The sequence below is a fragment of the Morone saxatilis genome, unplaced genomic scaffold, assembly GCF_004916995.1.
Source record: "Morone saxatilis isolate NCDOM2014 unplaced genomic scaffold, NCSU_SB_2.0 Contig18, whole genome shotgun sequence".
In the NCBI taxonomy this organism is placed as follows: Eukaryota; Metazoa; Chordata; class Actinopteri; family Moronidae; genus Morone; species Morone saxatilis.
In genome coordinates this window covers 15,419,621-15,445,617 of record NW_023339740.1, presented here as the reverse complement: position 1 = coordinate 15,445,617, position 25,997 = coordinate 15,419,621, and the positions used below count along the sequence as shown (strand labels likewise).

General features: G+C 41.6%; 3 protein-coding genes across 5 annotated transcripts; 2 read left to right on the top strand and 1 right to left on the bottom strand.

The window, feature by feature from the left end:
- Positions 1-129: 129 nt before the first annotated feature.
- On the top strand, positions 130-2,429 carry LOC118327739 (cytochrome b561 domain-containing protein 2). The gene is made up of 3 exons (XM_035661171.1): positions 130-540; positions 629-666; positions 871-2,429. The coding sequence occupies exons 1-3, from the start codon at positions 408-410 to the stop codon at positions 1,372-1,374; spliced, it is 675 nt and encodes a 224-aa protein (XP_035517064.1). The 5' UTR covers positions 130-407; the 3' UTR covers positions 1,375-2,429.
- A 73-nt stretch (positions 2,430-2,502) lies between these two features.
- On the bottom strand, positions 2,503-15,497 carry rad54l2 (RAD54 like 2). Of its 2 annotated transcripts, XM_035661169.1 has the most exons (22): positions 15,352-15,497; positions 13,951-14,155; positions 13,565-13,868; positions 13,336-13,472; positions 13,091-13,231; positions 12,771-13,003; positions 12,491-12,673; positions 12,261-12,394; positions 11,988-12,184; positions 11,285-11,627; positions 11,020-11,197; positions 10,668-10,898; positions 10,353-10,471; positions 9,836-9,951; positions 9,270-9,369; positions 8,966-9,171; positions 8,571-8,740; positions 7,879-8,075; positions 7,479-7,663; positions 7,283-7,372; positions 7,104-7,196; positions 5,255-6,246 (listed from the first exon to the last, which is right to left on the bottom strand). In XM_035661169.1, the coding sequence occupies exons 2-22, from the start codon at positions 14,102-14,104 to the stop codon at positions 5,255-5,257; spliced, it is 4,503 nt and encodes a 1,500-aa protein (XP_035517062.1). In that variant the 5' UTR covers positions 14,105-14,155; positions 15,352-15,497. The 2 variants fall into 2 exon arrangements, with proteins under 2 accessions (XP_035517063.1, XP_035517062.1); XM_035661170.1 differs by lacking the exon at positions 15,352-15,497 and having other exon boundaries at positions 2,503-6,246; positions 13,951-14,104.
- Positions 15,498-16,022: 525 nt separating this feature from the next.
- bap1 (BRCA1 associated protein-1 (ubiquitin carboxy-terminal hydrolase)) lies at positions 16,023-24,904 on the top strand. 2 transcript variants are annotated; one of them, XM_035661168.1, is made up of 17 exons: positions 16,023-16,220; positions 16,501-16,530; positions 16,627-16,681; positions 16,848-16,980; positions 17,894-18,013; positions 18,140-18,201; positions 18,362-18,504; positions 18,868-18,946; positions 19,049-19,172; positions 19,516-19,657; positions 19,873-20,057; positions 21,748-21,881; positions 22,010-22,473; positions 22,717-22,943; positions 23,149-23,241; positions 23,337-23,409; positions 23,900-24,904. In XM_035661168.1, exons 1-17 carry the CDS (start codon positions 16,040-16,042, stop codon positions 24,031-24,033), a joined length of 2,379 nt encoding a protein of 792 aa, XP_035517061.1. In that variant the 5' UTR covers positions 16,023-16,039; the 3' UTR covers positions 24,034-24,904. The 2 variants fall into 2 exon arrangements, with proteins under 2 accessions (XP_035517061.1, XP_035517059.1); XM_035661166.1 differs by having other exon boundaries at positions 22,714-22,943.
- The last annotated feature ends 1,093 nt before the right edge of the window (positions 24,905-25,997 follow it).

Genomic DNA, 25,997 nt, shown 5'->3' with positions numbered 1-25,997 from the left:
TAAATGCGTTTAATGTGTTCTGGTTAATTATACTTCTGAATATTTCTTGTTTATTGAGCGATGGTGAATTGGTAAAACAAGTCCGTATTTTGAAAAACATGACCGGAAGTGCTATGTTTTGCCTGCCTATGTAACAACGTAGCGTTGGACCTTTTACATCCGTAAAGTTAGAGTTATGTGACAGTTATCTGGTAATATTAGTTAATATAAACTTCTGTCTGTAAGTCAACAAGACTTTTAGCACGAAGAACTAACGGTTACTTTTCTCCTACCATCACTTCCGGTTCTGTTTGGCTGAAACTCCCGAGTTCAACTTAGGTAACTTACCAACCAACCAACCAACCAGCCGTAGCGTGGGTCGGTCGCAGGTGAGCAGCCTGGGTCCACATAAGTAAGTGGTCTCGAACATGGTTCACAACAAAGAGGCCGAATCTGAGCCTCGGGTCTACGGTTACACCAGAACAGCGTCTGCGGCGCTGAGCCACTTTGTCTGCGTTGTGTTCACTGTGTTCATCGCAGTTCTGTCTCGACCGGGTTCAAGTGAGTGCTCTGAGTTATCACACACCTACATATCCCCGTCCACCGTTGGCATAATGTTTGTTCATTTGATCTGTTTGTTTTACTTTAGGTTTGTTTTCCTGGCATCCTTTCTTCATGACACTAGCGGTACGTTGACACTTTGAAAATAAATCTTTTCAGCTGTAAATGAAATAACATTAAACCCTCTTAACTTTATTCATGTTTAACCCTGATACAGAATCAATAAGTTTATGAGCAGTTAAATAACTGAACTAACTTTTATTAACTGATTATTTAAAGTCATTTTCAAGAATAAATGCCTCTTCATATTGTTTCCCCTTTTCCCACCAGTTCTCTTTCTTCATGACTGAAGCCATCCTCCTTTTCTCCCCCCACGGCTCCCCCATCAAAAGATTTCCACACAAGACCAAAGGTCGTGTTCACTGGGTCCTGCAGAGCCTCTGTGTGTCCTGTGCGGTCCTGGGTCTGGCAGCCATCTCCTACAACAAACACCTGAATGGTAAACCCCACTTCACCTCGTGGCACGGTCTGCTGGGCCTGCTCACAGTGTGTGTGGTGGGGGTTCAGTCTGTGGCAGCCGTGCCCCTCATCTACCACTCTCTGGCCAAAGGCTGGTCCCTGGCCAAACTCAAACGCTACCATGCGGCGTCTGGACTCGTCACCTACCTGCTCGGCAGTGCCAGCCTGCTCCTCGGCCTCAGCTCTGCCTGGTTCACAGCGTCTGTCAGGGAATACACCTGGTACCTGTCAGCGCTCTGCCCTGCTCTCACTGCCCTGCTCGTGATGAACCAAGTCACCGGGGCGTACATGGCCAAGAAACGGCTGCAGTCATGACAGAAGACACAATATTGACACTTTAACGCTCACTGTGTACTTGGGCAAGGTTTGCCTTTGAGATTAAATTTTTTTTTTAGTCACGTCCTCAGTTTGATTTGTATGAAAGTGTGTATCTGTGGCTCGTTGAAGGTCTTCTCATGTCACGAATCACTTGTGCCAAATGTGGATATTGAAATACTTTGTTTTCATATATTCAGTCATATATTCAGGACCATAGTTACCATTGAGGACACTGAGGTCCTGTTTGTTCTTTTTCTAGCAACAAGAGGTTTCATTTCACAGTTACACACATATTTCACTTTTTGGCTTTTTATGAGTAATTTCTGATATTTTTAGCCATGCCAGCTTTAGTTTATGACTAAATACTTGCAAAATGAATGACATCCCCATTGTGAAGGGTATATCTGCAGTCTGTCAGACTACACCACACACCCTCTTCACAACATGACACACACCCTGAAGTAGCTTCTTGAATTACATACTTATTTTAATCCAAGTGTGATCTTTCCTAAACCCCACCAAGCAGTTTTGGCACCTCAACCTAACCAAACTGTGACAGTTTCGATGGTGTCATGTAGGAGTGTCGTGCTCCTGTAGTACTGTGCATCTGCAGACTTGTTCTCTTCAGCCTCAGCTCTACTTTGTGTTTAATGCAAATGTTAGCATGTAAAATGGTGAACATGGTAAACATACTACCTGATGAATGTCAGCATGTTAGCATTAGCTTTGCTGTGTCTGAGTATAGCCTCACAGAGCTGCTACCACCCACAAAACAATTAAATAGCAGTAAAAATAATGGTTTTAATATTCTCTGCTGAGATTGGAAACTGCAGTGTGAAGAGGGTTTGACATACTATTGAGACCATGATAGGGGAGATAAAATGTATTAACTTGAATCCTTTTTGTTAGTCAGAAATGACTGAAGTTGTGATTTTGGATTCATGACCTCAGTATTTATAAAATCCTAGCTACGGTGCTGAATATATCTTGAATTGTTGTATCTCAGGTTTCAAATTATTCTGCCTTTTGACTATTTATGCTGCCATTGATTACTTATTTTGCCACGTTTGAATAAATAAGAATATATGTTGTACATTCAAAGCATTTGTAAATGATTCACACTGCAATAGAAGAGTGTTTTATTGTTAAAATAACATTGATAACACGGTCATATTCTGCTTCGATCTAGGCTGCATGTACGAAATTCTTACTGGATCAGCCGTCAATGGGTCAGAGTGAACAAAAGGTTAAAAAATGTAATTACAAAAACAATATATTTTCCATCATAAATAAATAAATTTCAGACACTTACATTGAAATAAGGGAAACAACTGCCAGGTGAGTAAACACCAATAAGAAGTTATAAAAAACATTTTAAAAAATGAAAGAATTCCCATGAAACATAAAAATGCACATAATTGACATGAAATGGCAGACAGGTTTTGTTTTATAAACAGATTCCCAAGATTCAAATGCAACGTGTTTCCAACGGACTGAAAAAGACTGAGAATAAAGACATGGCGTCAGTGTGATGTACAGTTCACAAGCAGATATGATTCTTTTTCATAGTGCCAGCTCCACCTTCAAATCTGGAACAGACCATCACAAGTTCCCAAGACATGCTGAAGAAAAAAGTGGAGAGGTCCTTGATGACAGAAAAGAAGCATCCACAACAGAAACAGGAAAGGAGCCAGTAGCCAGTAAATAAAACGAAAAAAGTGAACAGTACTCAGGACTGTGGGAGCAAAAGATCCCCACAAGAAAGCATCTCTACAAAAATGTCTTACTTCATAGGGAATGACCTGTTGTCTCAGGTTATCCAGTGTTTTCTAAAGGCTAATAACCACTGCGTCTAGCCTATTTTACCAACGGAGGAAAGGGACTTTCCTAAAATCTACATACCTTGAGGTGTCATCACAACACAGAAACACAAGGCTACAGAGAACAGCAAAGACCTAAACTCCCTAAAGCACAGCAGATATCGACACTACTGACAGAAGCTACTTTACACTGCACTGCTTTTAAAGATGCACCTCTGTGAAAAGCTACCACACAATGGCACTGTCAGGTTGGTAAGGCCACCACACCTGCCTGACCTGGTTCTGTCACAGTCACAGGTGGTTGTAATGAAAACATCTGGTTTGATGGTCGGTGGCTACATTGACTTTAAGGTTTTATACACTCAGGCTGCAAGAATGCGATGTTTTTCTACAGTTTAGGTAAGATTTGTTCTCAGCAGGTTTCTGAAAATAATCTGTGAGGAAGTATATGTAGGGTGTAACATTGACTGAACGATGATATATCAACAGATGGTGGGGGGGGGACGCTGATGTAAAAAACTGGAACAAAAGACAGGTTTTCTCAAATGAGCTAGGTGGTTTGGTTTGCGCTCCTTTTGGCTTTCACACTTGGTGCTTTTTAGTCACAATGCTGAACCGACCCTACGCTTGTGTTTTGAGTTTGACACCGACTGTCGGGATGCTCAGTAGTTCTTCCAACAGATCTGTAAAAAGGATGTTCTAGATAAATGCTAAGACTCAAGACCCCTTTGTGTTATTTATTTAAGGCTAAAAACGAAAGAACACAGTCCGAATCCTTGCCCCCAGCCCCTGTGTTATCAAAGGCTAACATGAAAGTACATTCAGTTTAGTTTTAAAGAACAAAAAAGGAAAGCAAAATTAGAAAGTTGAACATAAATTTGTTTCCCCCAGCATCAATGCGAGGGCGTATTTCTCGTCATGATAGTCACTGTAATAATGAGCCATCTCCCTACAACCAAGATCTACACACTGCACAGTATTGACTTGCAATATAAACAATGATAATGACTATTTACAAAGTATCAACATGTTCAGTTATAGTATCACACATAATATCCTTTCAACAGGGGATGCTACAATGTCTATCAAATTGCTAAAGACTAAAATATGCTCTGAAAGCCTAAAATTTGTTGTTAAAGGTAAGCCTTGAAGGATTTTTTTTTTTACTCCAAATACACTGTCAAATGGGTTTCTTCTGTAGCCGCTGTTATGATTTATTGTGGTGCGTATTTTTCCAGTTTTGTATACTAGAAAAAGGAAACAGTGCTGAAGAAAAATCTGTTAATTAGTGTTCAGCAGGTGAGTACGGCTGACATGTGTAACAGCGAGTCAAATTTTGGTTTGCACTCGACACAGCAATGTGTCGCGAGGCAATCCAAACAAGTTTTCATCACATTGTTCCACCTGATTTCCAAAGGTAAAATTAAAAAGCACGACGAGGCCTTGCTTAAAAGTGTAGCAGGAGAGGCTGTGCTTAGAAAGCCCGCAAAAGATTCAGCTGGTCCCCCGTACGACAAAGGTCTGTTCCCACTGCTCTGATGCTCCAGCTGAACAAGTCTGGGATATTCAGCATAAGGATTTCTTACTTTGACTTTGTAAAGTCATTAAGGTACAAGTTGATTCTCTCATTTGCAGGTAAGAGTCTGTGTGTGTGTGTGTGTGTGTGTGTATATGTGTGTAGTTTAATAAGATCATTAGGAATGGGAATGCAGTTTATCTGATGATTTAAGGATTTAAATGGCTAGACTAACAGCAAGGCCAAACCACATTTAACTTCAATCTTTTGTTTTATTTATTGGCTTTTATTTTTATTTAGATGCCCAGTCACGTCATCATTGTAGAATTCCCATTTTTTTCTCTCTTGACCTCATGTGATTTCTGATCACACATCCAGAATATAACATAATGTTTCTGACCATTCGGGCAAATACTGTCACAGATTTAATTTAATTAATTTAGTCCTTTAATTCTAATCATTCCCATCCCTAATGTACTACATGTTAGCCATGATTGATAAAATTGTGTGTGAAACTGCCTCCCCAAGACTTTTTGAGTCTCTACTGTCCTGTCACCTCTATAACGTCGTCATCAGAACTACTGCCGCCGTTCTCGGCGCTCTGATGTCTGTCCGGCTGGGTCAGAGCCGCGCCCAACAGGCTGGAAGTTGGATTGTTGTAATGGGAGAGAAAACTGGATGCAGTAGAGCTGGAGTTAGGTGCAGGGAATCCCCCTGACCCAGAGAGGAGAGGGGTGGGGAACATCCTCGGCTCAGAGAGCAGCGACTGACTGTAGTTGAGAGGGAAGCCTGGCGAAAGCAGGCCTGCCATGTTGGGATTCAACAAGTACGGAGACAGAGAACCTGACCCCAGGGATGAAGAAGGTGCTGCCGAGGGAGCGGACGACATAGGCATGGTGGTGGAAGCAGAGGAGAAAACAGTGGGCAGAGAGGATGAGGAGGGCGTGGAAAGGTGTCCGTTCCCTGTGGCAGAAGGGAACATGGTCTGTAGGTCAGCTAGTGTTTGTCCTGGTGTCTGAAGGAATGATGATCCACCGCTACCACCCATCAGAAGCGGATGACTCATGTGACCTAGGTTCCCCAGTAGGGAGGAGGAGTTCAAACCCACGGGAGGAAAGCTGAGCCCACTGGAGCTCATGGACAGTGCAGGGTAACGTGTTGCGGCGGAGGTGCGTTTGCTTCCTATTTGTGCGTTGCCCTGGGTTTCAGTACTCTTGCGTTTGCTGCCACGCATCTCCAAAGACGAGCTCAGGAGGTCGTCAGTGAGTTGCCTACTGAGATCACCAGCCTCATTGTTTTGCGAGCTGCCTTCATCCCCTGCCGGTACAGCCGACACGTCCGACGGTGATGGCAATTCGTTCCCCATGCCAGTGGTGGCATCGCCTGTGGATGAGGTGTAGCGGCTGATCTCTCTGAGGATCTCAGAGCTTAAGGGAGAGGAGGGCCGCTGCTCCCCGTTGGGGGACTGCTGCTGTTGATCCACAGGGGACGAACAGCCGTTGCTGACTGGATGGATGAGGGAGCCATGGGTGTCTATGGTGGGGAGAGAAATATAGCCATGAAATGTCAGGAGACATGTACCTTGCCTCTGAATAATTTATTCTGAAAAGGTCAATCCTGGAAATAAAATGGTGTAGGCAAATATGTACATTAATGTACAAATATTATTAAAGAGGAACAAACAAATCAGTTCACAAATGATAAGCAGTGATTTATTTGTGTTTTCTCATCGTTATTAACATATTTAGTGGCATAAAGCATACTTGCATTGCACGTCCATAAATTTGGAGGCTTGTTTTTCTTATTTAAATTATTAAAAAAATGTCAAAAATCTGTGCAGCCCTGAAACATACATTTCCAATAAAGCATTTTATTTAATGAGTATATGTTTGGCTCCATTTGATTGGTTGAGACTGGTGTCAGCCAATGATGTAGCATACCTGTTGCAAGAGGTTAACTGAACCAGGTGTGTGACAAAGGAAAGAGACAATGCAGATAAAAGATTTTTTCAACTTTCAACTTTTTGTTCGGGCTTTCTTTGTTCCTTTTGCATATGAAGCCATTCAGACGCCATGCAATACTTCAGTTTGTTGATTATCTTTTTTATTATTTATATTTTATTATCAATCCTATTTATTACTTACTACTTTTTTGTTGTTTAGATACTTTGATTTAAACTTGACGCAATGCCGCATATCACATTTACATAACATCCAAACATTAATTCGCTTCATCAGAACAACGTGACCTACAAGCAAATTCATCTCACAATAAGAAGATAATCTAAATGTGTTTGTTAGAAGTCTCGCCTGGCATCTGACTGGCTTCATATGCACAGAGAATAAAGAAAGTCAGAACAGAAACCAGAAATAATAAATATGAACTTGTACCTCTCGACGCAGCAGAGCCCCCGACTGCTGGTCTACTGATCTTTCCAGATCGAATAGCAAAGATTCGTCCATCATTCGTCCTGATGTAGGTGCCTGTGGTGGATAAAACATCAAGTGGTGAAGGCAGTAACTCAAAATGCTTTGTATGCAGAGAGCAATGATTGTGTTGTTGCAACTACCTTTAGATCCTCTGATAACATGGATGCTCTCTCCTGCACTAATTCGAGCTTGAACATCTGTTGTGCTGTTGGCTCCTGGAATTACAATATCTGTAGATCCGGACAAAGTTTCTGATGTTAATGTCTGCTCATTACAATGCCATTATGTACAGTTGCATTTTCAATGATTGAAGCATTTAAAAATATTATACATTACCAGTCGAGGTGACAATCCTCTGCACATAAACTCCAGCTTTCTGCAGGAAGTTGACAGGCAGGCTGCCAGCTGAGCTAGAGCCAGCCATGCCCATACCAACCTGGCGAGGCATCATGGGGATTGGGGTTGACTGGATAGGCCTAACACTTGCCACAGGCTTGTCATCTGGCCGTGCCATGGGACGCCTGATAATAGGAGGGCTGAACTGATGAGACACACACACTCACACACATCCTCTAACAGTCAAGTCTAATGTGATGAGATTTTATCACAAGAACAAGATAAACTGTAGAGTTGCAACCTCAAACAAACAGGAAAACACTGCTGGTTAGTTTACGCACATTTTTAAATGAGATACCCAAAAAGGAACACAAGCTAAAAGATGCAATCTGAAACCCACCAGCCACGTTGGTTGAATGCTGGTATGTTTGCGAGTGCCTGATCACTGGTTGGGTAATAGGGGGCATACGATGGACGAGAGTAGGGCACAGAGGCTCTTTTCTCATCCTCGTAGCTCTTCTTGGCTGCTCTCTTCTCTGCTTTGGTCAGTTTCGACTCCTTGCGATCCACCAGCAGAGATTCATGATGGAAAGGTTGCTAATGAGGCAAATGGAAAGAGGAAAATTTAATTACACCCAGATCAGAACCATCAGAGCAGATTTTCCACACAAGAGGCAGGTTAATCTGACATCCCATAAAAAACTCACCACTTATATGGTATTTATAATAGAAAATTATTATTTTTATTAAAATAGTTATTACTGCTTTTCTTTTAGTCTAATGTTTTACTTAATTCCCCACAGACAGACTTGAGCCCTGTCAGACAGGAGGACAGTGTTACTAGATAAGCTGTGGGAATGTAATTATGTGGCTGTCATCACATCCAAATTGTCAATCTTTTCAGGCTCTCACACACAACTGTGAAATTCCCAGTAAAAAATAACCTTATTTCACAATAGCACATTGAAAGGCCATTGTCCTACTTAAGAGTATGTAAAAAAAAAAAAAAAACCTTTATTTAAAACATCCAACCACCAAAACTGCATTACTTGCAGAGTTTAGGCTTATGAGTAACACCTACTGCAACTGTACCTTGGTGATGAGGTTTGGGTAAAGCTGACAAGCTTGGTGTATCACTATTTCAAAGTCCTCCCGGGATGTGAGAGAAATTTTGTCAGGTTCCTCTTCCACAAAATGCAACAGCGACTCCACTTCCTTACGAGTGAAGTTCAGCACTGGGTTCAGGTCATCAACCACTCGGTCTTTAAACACAAAAGGATACAACACTTTAAAACTGGATATGATTCAGGTAAATGTTAATAACTGCCCACATTAGATCTGAGTATGTGCCTGGATAATGGCTTAATAACAGTTCCATGACACAATAATATTAAATTAAAATGAAAACGGTTGACCAAAAGGGATTGTGCAAATGCGAAATGCAATATAAATGCAATGTCTAACAAACAGATGTAGAAACCTCTTACCAGACATGCCCTGTTTGGAGACTTGTCTGTCATAGATCTTTTTCTCCAAGGTGAAATCACAGACAAGGCGGTATATGTAGCAGGGTTTCCTCTGACCATAGCGGTACACCCTACACACCGCTTGGGCATCATGACATGGGTTCCAGGAGGCATCGAACACGACGACACGGTTGGCCCCGATCAGATTTACCCCCAAGCAGCCCGCTCTTGAAAAAGGTACACAGCAAATAAATGATACAATGTCTGAGGTGTATAAAGCAAGTGTGAAAAAACAATAAAGAAAAGAGAGAGCAGAGACACATACCTTGTTGAAAGCAGGAAAACCCATGTTGCAGTGTTCTCTGGGTCATTAAACTGATTTATAAGTCGCTCTCTTTCTGAGGCAGATGTACTCCCATCCAATCCTGTAGACAGACATACATCATCTCTTAACACTGAAGCACTGAATCCCCTGAATACACTTTAACTTGCAGCAAAATGAAGTAGAATGTATCATGGTAATATTTTCATTCAATATGTTAGATGAGATAAAGCTGGGACATTTTTAATCCTGGACATTGCTATTGAACTCTTATAGGAGAAGTACTTTTTCATCTTGGCAGACTGTAATATGCCTGGAGGAATCTATAACTATCTCTGGGGGATATATGTGCAACATATATAAAAAGAACAATTTCAAACATCTTTGTCAAATTGCAATAGATTGCTCGTAAACTTGTTTCCACAGCACAGTGTAAGAGACAAATGATCAAATGGGAGAACTCGAGAAAACTGCAGCCAGTGATAATAAATCAATGAAGACTATCACAGCTATGAGGTTTTAGTGGTGGTGACCACACTTTCTGCAGAGTTGCAGATTGGATGACTCACTGTAGTAATTGAGGTTGCGAACCCAGTTTTGGTTCTGGGTTTCAGAGGCGATGCCTGTCGGCATGGGTCTCTTTGATAAGAAGTCCTCAATGACGGACAGGGTGGACAAACTTTGACTGGTGGGTACACAGTAGAAACACATAATGAGGGGTCAGAGAAGTGCATTCTGGTATGAAATAAATCAAAAAGCTGTTGTGTAATAAAATAGACTAAAAAAATAGACTGGTATACTCAAAGTCAACAGTTATAATGAATCAGTTATGTACATGTGATTACAAACAACCATCACGTTAGTTTTACTCTAGGTCCTAATTTTGGTTAATTGTGAAATTCCTGCTTACAAAAGTAACGTGGAAAAGAAGCAGAAAACCTGCTTGCTGATGTAGGAGGATTAAAATATGTCCAAAACTCAGAAAGCTGATTAATTAGCTGAAATGCAAACTCAGTCTACCTCTTCTCTAAGCTGCTTAATGGTAGATTTGGGTTTAATGCAGTCTATTCTGTGCAGAGGACTTACCTAAAGACCAAAATCTTGTCTCTTCTTCTCACGCTCTCATCAATCAAATGGAAGAGCAGAAGCATCTTGGCAGAGTTTTCCAGAACTCCTGTCTGGTAGTTTGACATTATGTCCTTTGCCTGAAACATAATAAATGGAAGAGAAGGCTGTTGAGTTAAAAGTCAGTGTGACTCAGAGAGACTTCAGTGCCGGGGATCACAGTAGTATATTTCAATATTATAAACTTTACTTGTTCATTAGGTTTGAAACAAGAGGACTCTTTTAGCTGCAAAACAAAGAGAAATCAGCTGTACATGGACTGTTGTCATGACATACCCATTCATATGTAATGACTTGATTGGCTCTATCCTGGGAGGGATTGAGGGGTGGCAGGGTGTTGTTGACTTTGCTGTTGCTCGAGTCAGCTACTTTGGCTTTGAGGCCGGCACCCGGTGCAGGGCAGCGGGGGTTACTGGCTGAAGTGATGTCATCCAGGTCCAGGTCCTGCTCATTGGCCTGATTCTCCTTTTGCAGGGATTCGTAGAGGACATCTGGGTGATTCCAGATCTGGAGGGGTAAGGGGGAAAAAAGGGGGTTTTCTTGATTTAAAAAGTAAAATGCCATAACTTAATAGTCACAACAAAAATCACCACTGGTTTCTACCAAACAGCAGGGAAAACAGGCTCACCTTGCAGCATACGCAGAAGGCTTTGAGTGGGTTTAGGCCGAGCCAACCACTGTTCCCTGCTTCTCGAAAGCGTTTCATGAACTCTGTGTACAGCGCCCTCTGAACGGGAGAGAGTCGCACCAAGATCACATGCTCCTCCTTGGTGGGAAGCTGGTCTCTCAGCACATCGTGACCACGTCTGTAACCACAAAAACCACAGTGAACACTTACATGTAATCATCATCCCAGTCAAAATGTCTAAATCCAGCACTGACAGAAAGTTTACCTCTGGACAAAACCCTCCAGCAGGCTGTGCAGCACGTGGCTGCGGTAGCGCATCAGGCGGACATCTTGAGGTGTGCTGTCCACGCACTGCCCGTTCAGAATGGGTCGCTCAAACATGTTGCTGAACTCCTGACGCGTGCCTAAAAAGTCTGGCCTGACAAAGTCCACCATGCACCAGTATTCAATGAGGTTGTTCTGCAACGGGTAACCCGTCAGGACGACTCTGCGCCGGGAGCGGATGTTCTTCAGAGCCTGTGATGTGCTGGCATGGTAGTTCTTAATGCGATGACCCTCATCACATATCACCACATCTGGGCCAGGGCGCACTATGGCCCTTTCAATACCTGAAAAGACAAAGTAATGAGGGAAGACTGAGTCAGTCAGTGAGTCTGTAAATGTAAATTAGACTGTAGATTACGTATCTCTTATGCTAATTTATCATATTTGTTTTATGTATATATATATATTTTTTTTTTGGGGTGTGGGGGGGTGGTTTTTTGCCTTTATGTCTTTCGACAAAACAGAACACTGACAGGAGAGGGGGAGGAGGGGGCAAAGGGCCACAGGTTGGATTCAAAGCCAGGCTGCTGTAATTAGGACTCTTGGTACATCTGCCCCATTAGTTAATATTTTAACGGCACACAAACCACTTCACAAGATTGCTTAGGCCCCCTGCTTCCCTTAAACGAATAACTTCTGCTGACCTTTCATGAGTTCCTGCTGTCTGTCTTCTTCATCCAGGTCGATGATGATTGGCCCTGCGGGCTTCTTTGATTTCCTCTTCTTGCCCATCACAAAGCTCTTCTTCATGGACAGCAGGCGGTACATTTCATAACCCATCAGCAACACCCCTCCGTCTCTGGACCATTCCTCCACAACCTTGGCCCTGGCCAGCGTCGTTCTGCAGGTCACACAGAGGCAGCGTGATTAACTGCTCAAATCTTTGACAATAACCTTGCAAACAACATGTGACATACTTGTGCTCATCGTTGAGGATGTGAACTTTGAATGCGCGGCCTACGGCGACTGTAGGGTCAGTGTCAGGGGAAAGGGCCTCTTGGGGTGGGAGCCAGAGGTTAAACTCTGTCAGCCAGTTTTGAAGTGTGTTCACCTTTTATGAAGGAGACAAAGATTTCGGAGGTTAATATAATCTAAATAAAAACATGAAAGGTGGTGTTTTAACACAGTAAATACTTTGATTACTCACAGGAACAATGGCCAGCACAGTGTGAGCCTCAGTATTCCTCAGTAGGATGTCAATGAAGGAAATGACCTGCAGAGTCTTGCCCAAACCCATGCTGTGAGCGAGGATGCAGCCAAAGCCACTGCTGGTCTTATACCGCTCCAGAGACTCGATGAGGTTATCATACAGAAACCGGATTCCTCCGATCTTAGAAATCAGGAAACAAAGAAAACAAGCTGGACTGTGGGTTTCTTTTAATGAGCGTGAATGTTTTCAGGCTTCGAGAGAAAGTGGCTATATATACCTGGTGAGGTTTGACGGCCCTGGCCAGCTGCGGAGCGAGGTAAAGGTCTTTCTCCTCTGCGGGGTGATTGATATTAACCAGCACTCGACCCTGGGCATCGGGCAGATTTAGAGCGTCGTTGATGTGTGCCCCGCTGCTCTCCTCTGAACTGGTGGTGCCATCTGCGTCCTCATCAGCCGACTCGCTGCTTATCTGCAGGGCATCCTCGTCCCCAGAACTAAGCTCAATTACATCTGCGTCATCATAGAAATAAACCCTGTGTGAGAGCTTGCTTGATTCTCATATTGTCTGGGGAAAAAATTAAGTAGTATATATCTTACCATCACTAACGGCAAGCGCAGGCAGCGTGGGGTCCACTTTTTCGTCTTCATCGCCACTGCTGTCAAGACAGATCACATCCTGCCTGCTCAGGAGGGCAGGGACCAAGTGAGATACTTCTCCTAAAAGTGAAGCAGTGTCCACTATTGGAGAGATGGGAAGGTAGTGGGAGATTTAGGATACACAAAAAAGTCAAACTTAATTATAACTGCAAAAGGTGCCGCTTCACTGAAAGAGGGACAGTCACCTAGCTGAGAGTCTGGGACAGTTGGGGCTGGTGTAGGGAAGTCCTTCCTCTGCTGCTCCAGACGTTTCCGCCTCTCCATCTCCTCCTGTTGAGCAGCCTTGGTCCCAGCCTCCAGCTGATCCTCTTTCAGCAGCTTCCTGTAAGCATCAGGAAAAAGTTCAGTCAAAAACAAACATGAAAGTACATTATCTAATTTACCGGAGGGAACATATCAAACAGATACGTGTACCTGATATTCTTCCTCATGTGTGCAGGCTTAGATGGCTTGGAAAGTTTGGAGCCTTTTGAAGACTTGGAGGATTTGGTTAACTTAGAGGCTTTTTGTTTCTTTGTTTTGCCAGAGTGTGGCTTGCTCTGGCTTGAGTTTTCCGGGCTGGTTGCAGAGCGGGAGGCAGGTCTGGAGGGAGACCTGGAAGATGTGCGGGAAGCGGGCCGAGACGGAGGCTCTGAGGATGGCTCTCCGGAGGTAGCTGAAGTGGAGTCCCTGCCATCCTGGGCTGTTTCTGTCCTGCTCTGGGCACTTGCAGGTCGTTCTTGAGAGAGAGATACGTCATTAACTCAACAACATGAATTATTTTGTATGAATAAGAGGCACACGTTGATTTTGTCACTCACCGACACTGTCGTCTTCATCGTCTCCATCATTTTCATCCTCATCCTCGTCCATGTCCTCCATGTCCTCCTCTTCCTCCTCCTCATTTTCCAAATACTCCTCTTCACTGTTAAGGCTGGGCTCCAGGTCACTTTCTGAAAGCGCCTCTTCAGACATGGCGTCTTACAAGGCTTTAAAAGTATTACCTACACACCTTCATCAGGAGCCCTAAAAGATAAAAACACATCACAACTTTACAATAAAATGAAAATACCTCGTTATCTGACAACGATATTTAACAACCAGCTAATGATTGCTTGATTAAATAGTTGCATTGTTAAGTGATTATGACAGTTGCTCGTTGCATTAAGTAAAAGAAGAATTGCTAACTACAACCTAGCTTTAATAAAGCCATGACCCCACAGAGGGAGGGCAGCACTATGGGACACACTATTCATAACAGACTTCAGGCTGACAAAGGTATGGAAAAATGTTTAAAATATTCCTGAGATGATGAAAGGATAATTTGGTGATGCTGCTAATATGTGAACAATAATAAAACATCAATATTTTCTTTAAATTTAACCCCAAATATGGCAACACATGCTGCATTTTAGTCCTTACTAATTTGACCAGCATGTACAGAAAAGCAAATCCAGGCAACACTGCAACCACCATAACTAAATGGATCCATCTTTACACTGAAAGCACTTGGTGAGGTTAAGACTGCGGACCTAATGTCTGTGATTATTTTGCGCTTTATATAAATTAGGCAATTGTTCCTACATTACTCACACAGTAAGGTTAAGTAAGTAAACCACACTCTCAATCTCAGTCCACAATAGAGCAAGAATGTGGCATTGTTCAGTGCAGAATGTAATGTTAAAACTTCAAAGTTTACGTTTAAACACGAGGTGACCCACATCCACCCAGTGGTTGTTGGAGCCGAGAGCGGAGGCGAAGCTAACGAGTAGCACGAAGCTACTTGTGCAGCTCATCGGTTATCACGGCGTTGTTGGTGTTGATTAACAACAACAACAAACATCTGTCGTTAGTCGTCTCATCGGGCTATCTAACTGAATGCACATAAACACTGCCGCCTCTCCGGCTGAGTCAGCACACCAACATGCTAGCTAATTACACAACAATAAACGACAAACTCAGCCGCTGAAACCGCGGAGCTGCCAATACGTTCATGTTGTGTGAGCCGGCAGGAGAACAGGACGACCGGCGGTAACTCGGGGCTGAAAGAAAAAAGCAGCTTTTTCTCGCCAGGTTTCACTGTTTCTGTCGCCCGTCGTAGCAAGATAACAATCTCATATTGTGTAGGTGTAACGTTCAGGGAGCTAATGCTAGCCTGAATTACAACAAAGCTCAGACTCGGTTGGGTGAAACTCAAACGTCGGTCGGTCGTCGGGGCTCACCTTGTACGCGGCTACGCTGTACTCTTCGAGAAACCCCGCGGTGCAGACAACAATCACTCCATGAATACGAACAGTGTGAACAAATAAACGCTGCTCATTTACAATTTTTTTTTTTTTCTTCCAGTGTGACCATAAATACATTCCCCGTAGAGGCTGCTTCAACAAAGGTTCTGGGAGGGAAACAGCCCGGTGATGAACAAATAAAAAACAAGAATAAAATTAACTGTTTACCTTTAATGTTTACAGTTTATTTTGCCCCCTTTTTTTTTTTTTTGTAAACTAGCTAAATTCTAAAAAGACAAAACAAACTACTGGTAACTTCTTCCTAACCACTATTAATATAATATAATAAAATACCGTATATTCCTACAAAACGATTCCATTATTATATTAATAAACATTTCGTGTCTAGTAACGTTGCTGTTTACTAATATTAATAAAGCAATAATAACATAATTTGTATAAAATAATAGCAGCCTCCCTGTTAAAAATGGGTATCGTTTTAAGTAGATGTCATGACAATTAAATAAAAATGTGCACTTAATAAACAAAAATATTGACGTAAGTCTTTATCGATTGACAGATTTTCCATTCATTCGTTGTTTTGCACTTTGTTGTGACAACAGGAAGTTGAAGGTAGGACTGTTTTTTTTGCGACCACCCGTCGATTCTTGATGACGCGGTTTGTATGCGGCCAACCCTGTCCATTGTGTTTATCTGCCACAGTTGTTTCGTGAATGGAGAGAGTCTTATCGTTGAATATTGTTACCCCTCTTTTCAACATGGACTGGAAGACATCTTAAATATCAGTCAACTGTGCGCAAATGCAACCATGAACAAAGGGTGGCTGGAGCTCGAGAGTGATCCAGGTGAGAAATGTCGACAGATAACGCTGCTAACTAATGTTAGCTTCCACATGAAGTCAGAGGCACAGTTTAGCTTCCATAAGCAGCGTGACTTATTAGACTTTAGAGAGCATCTTTAAGGCTGTACGACATTACAATACGGTTCAATGTTGGTGTGTATTGTGCAAGTCGACGGGGCGAGTAACTGGGGGCGGGAAATGAGGAGGAATAACGCTATTATCAAAGTAATATACGGGTCTTTAGTGAGTTAATAAACCCTCAATAAAGTGTTTTTTAATTTCAGGGCTGTTCACTTTGCTGGTGGAAGACTTTGGTGAGTAGCTCTTATACAGTAGCTAAACCACTCAGTGCTGCAGTGTGAATAACTAACTGGGGCTAAGAAAACCAATTCAAATGTTTCTTTCTGTAGGTGTCAAAGGCGTCCAAGTAGAGGAAATCTATGATCTTCAAAGCAAGTGTCAAAGGTATGTAACTTGTGTTTGGTAAATCCAGAATATAACTATCTGCAAAGGTATGTCAGGTAGTGATGTCCAAGCTCAAGTGTGAATATAAACAATGCTCTTTTTCTTGCACCTTGTTGGCCTGTAGCAACAACATGTAAAAAGTATTTAACATCATTTTATGTTTTAGTCCTGTCTATGGCTTCATCTTCCTGTTCAAGTGGATTGAGGAACGTCGATCCAGGAGGAAAGTTAACACTTTGGTGGATGAGACCTCTGTCATTGATGAGGAAATTGTAAATGATATGTTCTTTGCTCATCAGGTAAGTCTTTTTGTAAGTCTTTTTTATTAGTGAGCAACTGATCTGTATTTTAACTCATAAAATGTATGTCAGATCTCCTAAGAGCTGTCTTATAGATAATAGTGCTGTCTATAATGTAAATACGATGCTCCTGAGAAATCTCATTCAAAGACTAAATACCAATTTAACAGCACATTAGATAACAATTGTTTCAGCATTCGTTCATTCAGTCATTATTTATTAATTCAAGGAGCAAAAAATAATGTCAAATGTAATTCATAACTTATTAGGCCTCAAAGTCATTCGTTAAAATTGCTGTCTTATTTTAGCCACATGTATTATTTTTATGAATTGTATAAAATTGTGTAAAAGGCAGCAAATTGTGGTGCTTCTTACTAGCAGTTTTTTGTGTGTTTTCACATCCTGTAATATGTATAATTTCTGTATATGTATACATCCTTTAGCTGTACCCGCTCAGTGTTTAAAGAGTTGTGGGGGGCCTGGAGCCGACATGTTTACAATAATACCTAAAATAAAGTTAATAAAACAATTCTAAAAAATCTGAATGTATTATATTTTAGGACTACCATAATACAAAAAATGTCATAATAGAATAAACAAAGACTATCCTTGCAATACAAAGCTTAAAATTAAATGTATGCAAAAACACAGATCAAAATACACAGTAATAATGAAAGGATGTAAAGTCATCCTAACATATGTAAAACTTTAAATCCAACCACAAGTGCCACAGAACAAGGTAAGTATTTGACACTTTTCCTCAACAAAGTAGATGTTCTAAGAAATGTAGCTCCTTACAGCCTCCTTCCAAATCCTTACCTGTGTATTCATATCTTGTAATAATGCACAAGAACAAATATATAATGCATATTCTAACTTGGACTTGGGTTTATGCTGTCATTTTTGTATCTAGCTGATACCAAATTCATGTGCCACCCACGCTTTGTTGAGTGTGCTGTTGAACTGCAGTGGCGTTGAGCTCGGCACCACCCTCAGTCGCATGAAGGCTTTCACAAAAGGCTTTAGTCCAGAGGTAAGATGTTTCACAAACTCATGTATGTCTACAGTCACCTTCTTGGTCACAGTCAGACACGTTGTAATCTCTCTCTCCCTCCTCCTCTCCCACTTTCACATTTAATTTTTTAAATGTATTTTTCAGAGTAAAGGTTACGCAATAGGAAATGCCCCAGAGCTTGCCACAGCACATAACAGCCATGCCAGGTATGTTACAGTCAGTGGTTCCTTTTTCAATTTTCAGGTGTCTCTGATTCTGTGAAAAAAAAAAAAAAAATCCTCTGTGACTTGTCTACCATACTGTGGGAGATGTCAGGCTTTGTGAATTCATCAGTTTCTCAAGCTCTCTTTCTGTGTTTCTATGGAGACCGGAGCCCAGGCACCTGCCGGAGAAGCAGAATGGGATCAGTGCAGTGCGGACCATGGAAGCCTTCCACTTTGTTAGCTATGTGCCCATCAAAGACCGCCTCTTTGAGCTTGACGGGCTCAAGGCTTACCCCATTGACCATGGTATGACTACACGCTGACATAGAAATACACTGTCCTGTTCTTGTCACACTGATTTGTAACATTTCTGCTGCCACGGAACCACTTTAATTTGTTACGTTTCATCATTATCCTTTTAAGCCATTTTTAATCCAGTGTATATCCTTAAAATCAGGTATATCCTCATTCTTCATTGTATAAAAACAAAAGGGACAAAGCATTTGGCTCTCACAGCCCCATACACAGAGTAGTGCTTTTCCTAAAACGAGCAAGAAAATTGACTGTCATCTTTTCAAATAACAATTTAATGATTTCAATTGCTGCAGTTGTTAAACATTTATTTGGAAATTAAATATTAAATAAGTATAATATTTCACTGTATTTTAGGGCCCTGGGGAGAGGAGGAGGAATGGACTGATAAAGCTCGGCGTGTTATCATGGAGAGGATTGGACTGGCTACTGCTGGGTGAGTCCCGAGCCTGTCAGCTCAAGCAGCAGTGGTTCACCTTCTACACACACACACACCCTCAAGGCTTCATTCTCACGCTACCGCTCTGCTCTTTTTCAGTGAGCCGTACCATGACATTCGCTTCAACCTGATGGCAGTGGTGCCTGACCGCAGGATGAAGTACGAGTCCAAACTGGAAATTCTAAAGAGGAACCGACAGACTGTTCTTGAGGGTCTACAGAAGGTCAGGAGCTGCCAGAAGTTTCACTGCAAGCTGATTTCAATCCCACAGCTCCTTTAGTGAAAAATCGACCTTCTTCATTTGACACATGGGAGCATAGTGTGGTTAGATGACAAACTTATGTGAGCAATAGAGATAAGGCATTGAAATGACAGTAAAAGTAATATATTTTTGGCTTTAAATGAAAAAAATTGATTAATTGCTGTAAGCGTTGCTGCAGCATGTCATAGTTGGCACTCCTAATTAGAGTATGTTAAACTTTTTTGTGGCAGGATCCTCTTAGTCCTGTCTTCTGACATACTTGAATATATTGTGGAATATCCTCTGTATTTTGCCATGTCTTCAGATGATCCGGCTTACTCAGCCCGAGCTTGTTCATGACAAGAAGCAGCAGGACTCTTCCTCCCCTGACGACAGCACCGCTGCGATCAAGAAAGAGGCAGATGCGGAGCCCGTTACATCCCAGGGGACTGATCAGGCTTCTTCAGGTACTTTAGCTGCCTTCGTTTCCCGAGTCTTTGTTAAAATATATCTTGTATTTGCCAAGGGGCGTTATTTTTATCTCCATTTGAATGTTGTACAGATTGTAAAGCCCCCTGAGCAAAATTGTGATTTTTGACTATATAACATTAAACAACAATAAAATTTACCTAACTTGACTATCATAAACTTTAAGCTGAAATACACTTGACTCTCATTTTAGATTCAGTGGATGAGTCAGGAGTTCAGTCTAAGGATGCCTCTAGTCCCTCAGGAAACACAAAGGTCATGGGCAAACCACCAGTCCCCACAGGAGGAGGTCCCCAGCAAGTCACCAGTCCCAACCCCATCGTTCAACGCCTGCCTGCCTTCCTGGACAACCACAACTATGCCAAGTCTCCAATGCAGGTAAGAGAAGAAGTGAAGCGTGTATGTTCTGGCTCAGAGAGGTAATTAGGTTGTACTCTTTGTACTTGTTAAGCTGCATTTCCACCAAACACGTTCAGTATTTAAACCCATACCACCATGTACCTAAAACCTACATCTGTTTTGTGTTTCCACCACAGACCTTACTCTTAAATGTAGGTGGGGTTGTTATGGGAGATTTGAGATTAACCCCCTTCACTTTTCCAGCAGTTGAGGAAAAAACAGACGAGACTTTTCTTGGTCTTGAGAAGCTGCAGCTTTATTAACTGACACGTTGTAACCTACACTGTACATTTACTGCCAGATTGACAACTTACCGCTAACCCCTTCCTCTGCTCTGCTCATTCCACCATCACATTTATGCCTCTCGCTCTTCCTTGCTCCTGCTGTCTGTCTCTGACTCGCTCCTCGCTCTCTCTAGCTCAACCACACACTTGCTACCCACACATGGTACGTGGTTGTTTATTAGCCTACAACAAGGAGACGAGCTTTGTTTGAGAAAAGGCTGCAGGCAGCAAGACAAAAGACTGCTAAAAATTGTGAGAGTGTGGGAAATCTTACATCAGAACATAGAGTTGATGAGCAGAATGAAGCAGAATGGAGTGGATGTGTTGGTCCCATCCACTACTTCTGACAATGGAAATGCAAATATAACCCAGTGTGTGGGTTATTACTGAACTGGACTGCTTGGTGGAAACGTGGCTTTAGAGGATTTAGTTGTATTTTATAATTAGTCATCATGTGCTCCATAAGATGTCAGAAAATTGGGGAAAATGCCTATCAGAAGATTCTAGAGCCAAAGTTGACGTCTTCAAATTGCTTGTTTTGTCCGACCAACAGTCCCATAGTGATAATTTGCTATCATATACAACAAGGAAAGCCTTTAAAATGTTTTGAACAATTAATTGGTTATCAAAATTGTTGCAATTTAGTTTTCTGTTGATTAGTTAATATCCTAAATATTTCAGTTGAAGTTGTGTTCAGGACCTGTTTGTTAATTTATTTGACATTACCCTGTACAGCATTTACAAAATAAATTATTCAAATAACTAGAAAATAGAAATCAACAAACAAACCAACATCAACCTGGGACCTTACAGAATACAGAAGCCTTTGTTAGCATATATTGTATTAAAAATGTGTTTTTGTTTATATTTGGGGCACTTCCCAGTTTTCATTTTAGACAACACTAATTTTGTTGCCATGGAAATACATTTGATCTGTCTAATACTGCCAAGACAAGTCTATTTTATTTGTATAGCCCTTTATGACTTCCTTTAACCACCCTCACCTATTAGCATTACACTGACAGTATGGAAAAATTACTATTGTACTCTTCCTGCAGCTAGGACAGATCATACACTGCTCTCTGTCTGTTTCAGACTTCACTGTGAGACAGTTCACTCTGGGTGTTATTCTCTCCCTTTATGTCATTGAAAATCCTTCTTCCTCCCTGGTTTTGGCTCATCACTCTCTCTTGCACAGGTGTCGAATGCTTCTTTACTAAGACAGCAATAATCAAAAAATACACCACTATACTGATAGTTAGATTTTATTTTATCAGCTCCTGTTGTTTAACAGCCCAAATTCATCTTTGGAGGCCCATAAAATCCTGTTAGTGGCTGCAGAAAATAAATCTATGGAGGTTTATTGAAGATTCTTTGATTAACAGGAAGAAGAGGATCTTGCTGCTGGAGTTGGTCGCTCTCGAATACCAGGCCCTTCCCACCACCAATACTCTGACGATGAAGATGACTATGAGGATGATGAGGAGGAAGTAACTGGTTCTGCAGGCACATCTAACAGGTTAGCATTAAAATGTGTTGTAATAGTTATTTATTTTTATGTTTCTGGCTATGACCTGACTGAAGGAGGCTAAAGCTATTTAAATGAGTGTTTTTAGCTACTTATGGTTTTAATCTGCTGTCTTTCAGGTGTAGACGGAAAGCAAGTCTGCGATCACGAACTGGACGGGTTGCGACTGGAATGGAGAGCCAGATCGCCCTCACTGTATTGGCCGAGAAACTGAAGAAGGAGGCCCAAAGGAAAGATGCCCTGAACACACCCCTTTCTGTACGCACAGAGGGGCGCACCGGGGGCATTTGCATCACATCTGCTTCACAGCCTTCCCCCACGCCGAGCAACGAAAGCACTGACACGGCCTCTGAGATCGGCAGTGCCTTCAATTCCCCGCTGCGCTCACCTGCGCGCTCCCAGGCTGCCACGCGCCCATCCAGTCCAGTCGCATCCCATCTGTCTCGTGTGCTGTTCGGAGACGATGAGATGCTGAGGCTAGACTCCAGATATAATCGTGCTGTAAGAGAACTGGGTCCCTCTGTCAGCGTAGCTTTGTTACACCTGCAGGAGGACGGAATCATCTTTGCTCTCCCTCCATCTGGTGAGTACAAGAGATCGTTACTGTCGTCCATGTTATTTACAAGGGTGGTTAAAAGCCTCTGCTGAAGCAAGCATTTCAGTCTGTCCCTTGATATTCAGAGTGCAGTCAGAGCATATTCATCATCTTAGACAGTAGAAGTAAACAGTTCGGGTTGACCCCAATGAGAATAACATACACAACATTTAATAATGGATCGTCTGCGTCGCCTGGCTACTTTTTGATAAATTGTTACTTTATCAGTAGATTCGGCTGCTGATGGCACAAAGCAGCCGTGCACTCCTGAGAAGACAAAAGACAAAGAGCAACCAGGAGAGAAGGAAGGAGTGAACGAGGGAGACGCGGGTCCGTCTGCGGAGGTCAAACAGGAGGAGAGCAAAGATGGGGCAGAGGTGAAACCTAGCAAGGAGAAACCCAGCGCTATGGAAACCACTGCAGACAGCAAACCCCCTGGGGATAAGTACTCTCCTAAAGTAAGTCTGAGAATTTCCTCGTGTTATAATCCACTGTAGTATGTATCTCGCTATGCTTATCAGCCTGCCAGCATTTTTTTAATAACACAGTACTCTCACATTTTCGCTTGTGCTGCCAATTAGGGAACTGTTTCTAAAGCTGTACAGTAAAAAATATATAATAAACAAACACACAGAGCGGTTAATCTTATTCTGTTTCTTGCAGGAGCTGCTCGCACTGCTCAAGTGCGTAGAGGCTGACATTGCCAATTACGAGGTGTACCTAAAGGAGGAAGTAGAAAAGAGAAAGAAATACAAAGTAGGTTTTGTTTACGTGGAACCAATACAGTATCTCTGGTGAGACGTTGTTTTTATTGTCTTTTAATCAAAATCTTTTTCTTTTCATTTGATCAGATCGATGATCAAAGGAGGACCCATAACTACGATGAGTTCATCTGCACCTTTATATCAATGCTGGCCCAAGAAGGTAAATCGTTACTTTTCTGTTGCTTCCCTTTACCCTTCCATGAAAAACATTTGCAAACCTTTTTCTGAAGCTTCACTTAAATTCCTGGCTTCTCAGTGGGGGGGGGATCATTAGTGTCTAAATGTTTTACATCCACTCACATCACACTGTTTTTATGGATATTTTATTTTGTACTGAATGCCTGAGCAAAACTCCAGTCAGTTTAGAGTCGTGGTTGTGAGGGCGGGGGCGGGGAACGAAGAAATAGAAGTAAGTTTTACTAGTACTTGTGGGTAAATGTCAGACACATTTTTGTTAATTTTTACATGTCAAGACAAATAATAGACCTTTTTTTAATTTATTTTTATTTTTTTATTTTATTTATTATTTTATCCATTTCTAACCACCAGATGGAAGGGATGCAAAAACTAAATGCTAAAAATCTGTTGTTTTGTTGGTATTTTTTTAATAATCTCTTTGTTCCTTCCTTCTGACTGGGTGTTTCCTGCAGGCATGTTGGCCAGCCTTGTGGAGCAGAACATCTCTGTGCGTCGTCGGCAGGGAGTGAGCATCGGTCGCTTGCACAAACAGAGGAAGCCTGACCGCAGGAAACGCTCCCGACCTTACAAAGCCAAGCGCCAGTAATTAAAAACAATCCTAACTTCTGTAAGCAACTTACTCCTGTGAGCACCGAGCAATCACCACAGAGAAAAAAAAGAAACTGATGCACTCCTGGAACTGTCTCATAAAGGCAGTTTAGTGTTGTATTTTAGTCAGAGCCTCTTCTTCTTCATGAAATCGACCACGCGTTTGGTTAGTTCTTTTATCCTTTATGTATATATGTGCGACCATTTTAGTCTCCCTCTGTACATTTTCTTCTTTCTTGTGCCACTGCTATTGACAGATTGTAAATATGAAAAAGGCATGTCCCCAACGATGCAGCTGAATGCTTTTTCATCTCCAAGTATTCATTCTTATTGAAAGGTCTTGTCATTACAGTTTAGTGTGTCACTAAATATATACAATTTGGTTACAGGCAATATTTCCTCAACTTACTCATGTTTTTATGGTGCCAATGAAGTATTGAATGTTTTGACTATAGAAGGCCATGTATTTTATTCATCCATAGCATTTCAGTTATAATCTTGTCACGGTTGGTTATTCACTATATAGCATAAAAAGCATCTTTTAATCACATTCTTCATGGACAATTTTAAACTCAAGAAGAAGAAGAAGTCATGATGCATCACTGTTTTTTTTCCTTTTCATTGGATTGTCTTTTCCACTAAGGGTCTCTAGCTGTGTATGTATGTCCCTTGAGGTCCTGCAAATGAAAACAAGCTCTTGTGTTATTTTTGTACCTGAGATGGATCTCAAAGTGAGTGAATATTAAGTCGGATGTGTGCACTTGTGTGTTTTGTACATATGTATCCGTTAATTGGCTCACCTGTACGCTGAGCTCAGTTGTTCTTTGTGCTTGCCAATTCATACTACAATAAAGTCATAAGAAAATATATTGCTATAATCCAGATTTCTTTTGTCGGCTGAGTTTAAAGTGATGAGACTGCAGTGGTTGATCCAGGATTACAGTGTTTTATAATGGCTGTGAATGGATTCCATCTCACTGTACAACAGCATGTAACTGTGTTACAAATCTTAGTAGGGTTATTAAATTAGGTTTATTTTCTAAAGCGTATTCGACCACGTGTTTTATTGTAGTGACAGTTGGTGTACACTAGGGAGAGCAGTCATTCAGAGACGAGTGGGACCGTCTCAGAATCATCTCTTTTACTACTTTAACGAGCCATTCATAACAAAATGGACTTTCTGAAAAAGGGTTGAGTTGTTCACTGTGCCTGTGATGTGGTATTATATACTACTGGTATTTTTGTATTTGCCAGAACAATCTCAGTTTTCATCTACAACAATCTTTTGTTATATTACATTTATAGTAAAATACTGAACAGCTACAGTCTTATTGTTTTGCTGAATTAAATATCTCACATTAATTTGATAATTATTGTTAAATTAATTAAGTGGGTCAACAGCTGTTTGTAAAATATTATTTACCACTAGACATACTATGGTTGTGATATTTGGCCAGTTTGTATATTTTATTTCCTTTCTCTTTGAGCAGTGTCAGGCTTTACCTTTGGACATGTTTGAGCACTGGCATGATTATCTTATAATAATGACACTGGCTCTCTGGCAGAGTACCAAAGTACACTCAGTGGCCTATGTGGGAGTGGGAACTAAAAAAAAATAAAAAATACTCCTCCGCCACATATCTTCAGTGGAGCAGATGTTTTGAGTTGAATAAAACCATGCTGTAGTGTTATGTCACCACTGTTTGCCTGTAATTTGGTTTAGAGACACACAAATATCTCCGGCTGTCTTCATCATGCAGCCCAGTAGTATATTTGTAAAATAATGATGACATTGTCACTTGTCTGAATATGTTTTTATGTTTTATTTTTGTTGTTTGTTATATATTTAGTAGCTCAGTCTGCAGGCACTTGGCTTTGGAACCGGAGGGTTGCCGATTCAAGTCCAGCACAGACCACAGTATGAAGTGTGGACTGGTAGCTGGAGAGGTGCCAGTTCCACCT

Excerpts from the sequence above, each read along its gene's own strand:
- LOC118327739 (XM_035661171.1), top strand. The coding sequence starts at position 408 with ATGGTTCACAACAAAGAGGCCGAATCTGAGCCTCGGGTCTACGGTTAC. Across the intron at positions 541-628 it reads TCTGTCTCGACCGGGTTCAA|GTTTGTTTTCCTGGCATCCT; the intron begins GTGAGTGCTCTG and ends GTTTTACTTTAG. Across the intron at positions 667-870 it reads CTTTCTTCATGACACTAGCG|TTCTCTTTCTTCATGACTGA; the intron begins GTACGTTGACAC and ends TTTTCCCACCAG.
- bap1 (XM_035661166.1), top strand. The coding sequence starts at position 16,040 with ATGCGGCCAACCCTGTCCATTGTGTTTATCTGCCACAGTTGTTTCGTG. Across the intron at positions 18,505-18,867 it reads GGCTTACCCCATTGACCATG|GGCCCTGGGGAGAGGAGGAG; the intron begins GTATGACTACAC and ends ACTGTATTTTAG. Across the intron at positions 23,410-23,899 it reads ATCAATGCTGGCCCAAGAAG|GCATGTTGGCCAGCCTTGTG; the intron begins GTAAATCGTTAC and ends TGTTTCCTGCAG.
- rad54l2 (XM_035661169.1), bottom strand. The coding sequence starts at position 14,104 with ATGTCTGAAGAGGCGCTTTCAGAAAGTGACCTGGAGCCCAGCCTTAAC. Across the intron at positions 8,741-8,965 it reads CTCCAAACAGGGCATGTCTG|ACCGAGTGGTTGATGACCTG; the intron begins GTAAGAGGTTTC and ends TTGTGTTTAAAG. Across the intron at positions 7,664-7,878 it reads GCATTCAACCAACGTGGCTG|GCGTCCCATGGCACGGCCAG; the intron begins GTGGGTTTCAGA and ends TCCTATTATCAG.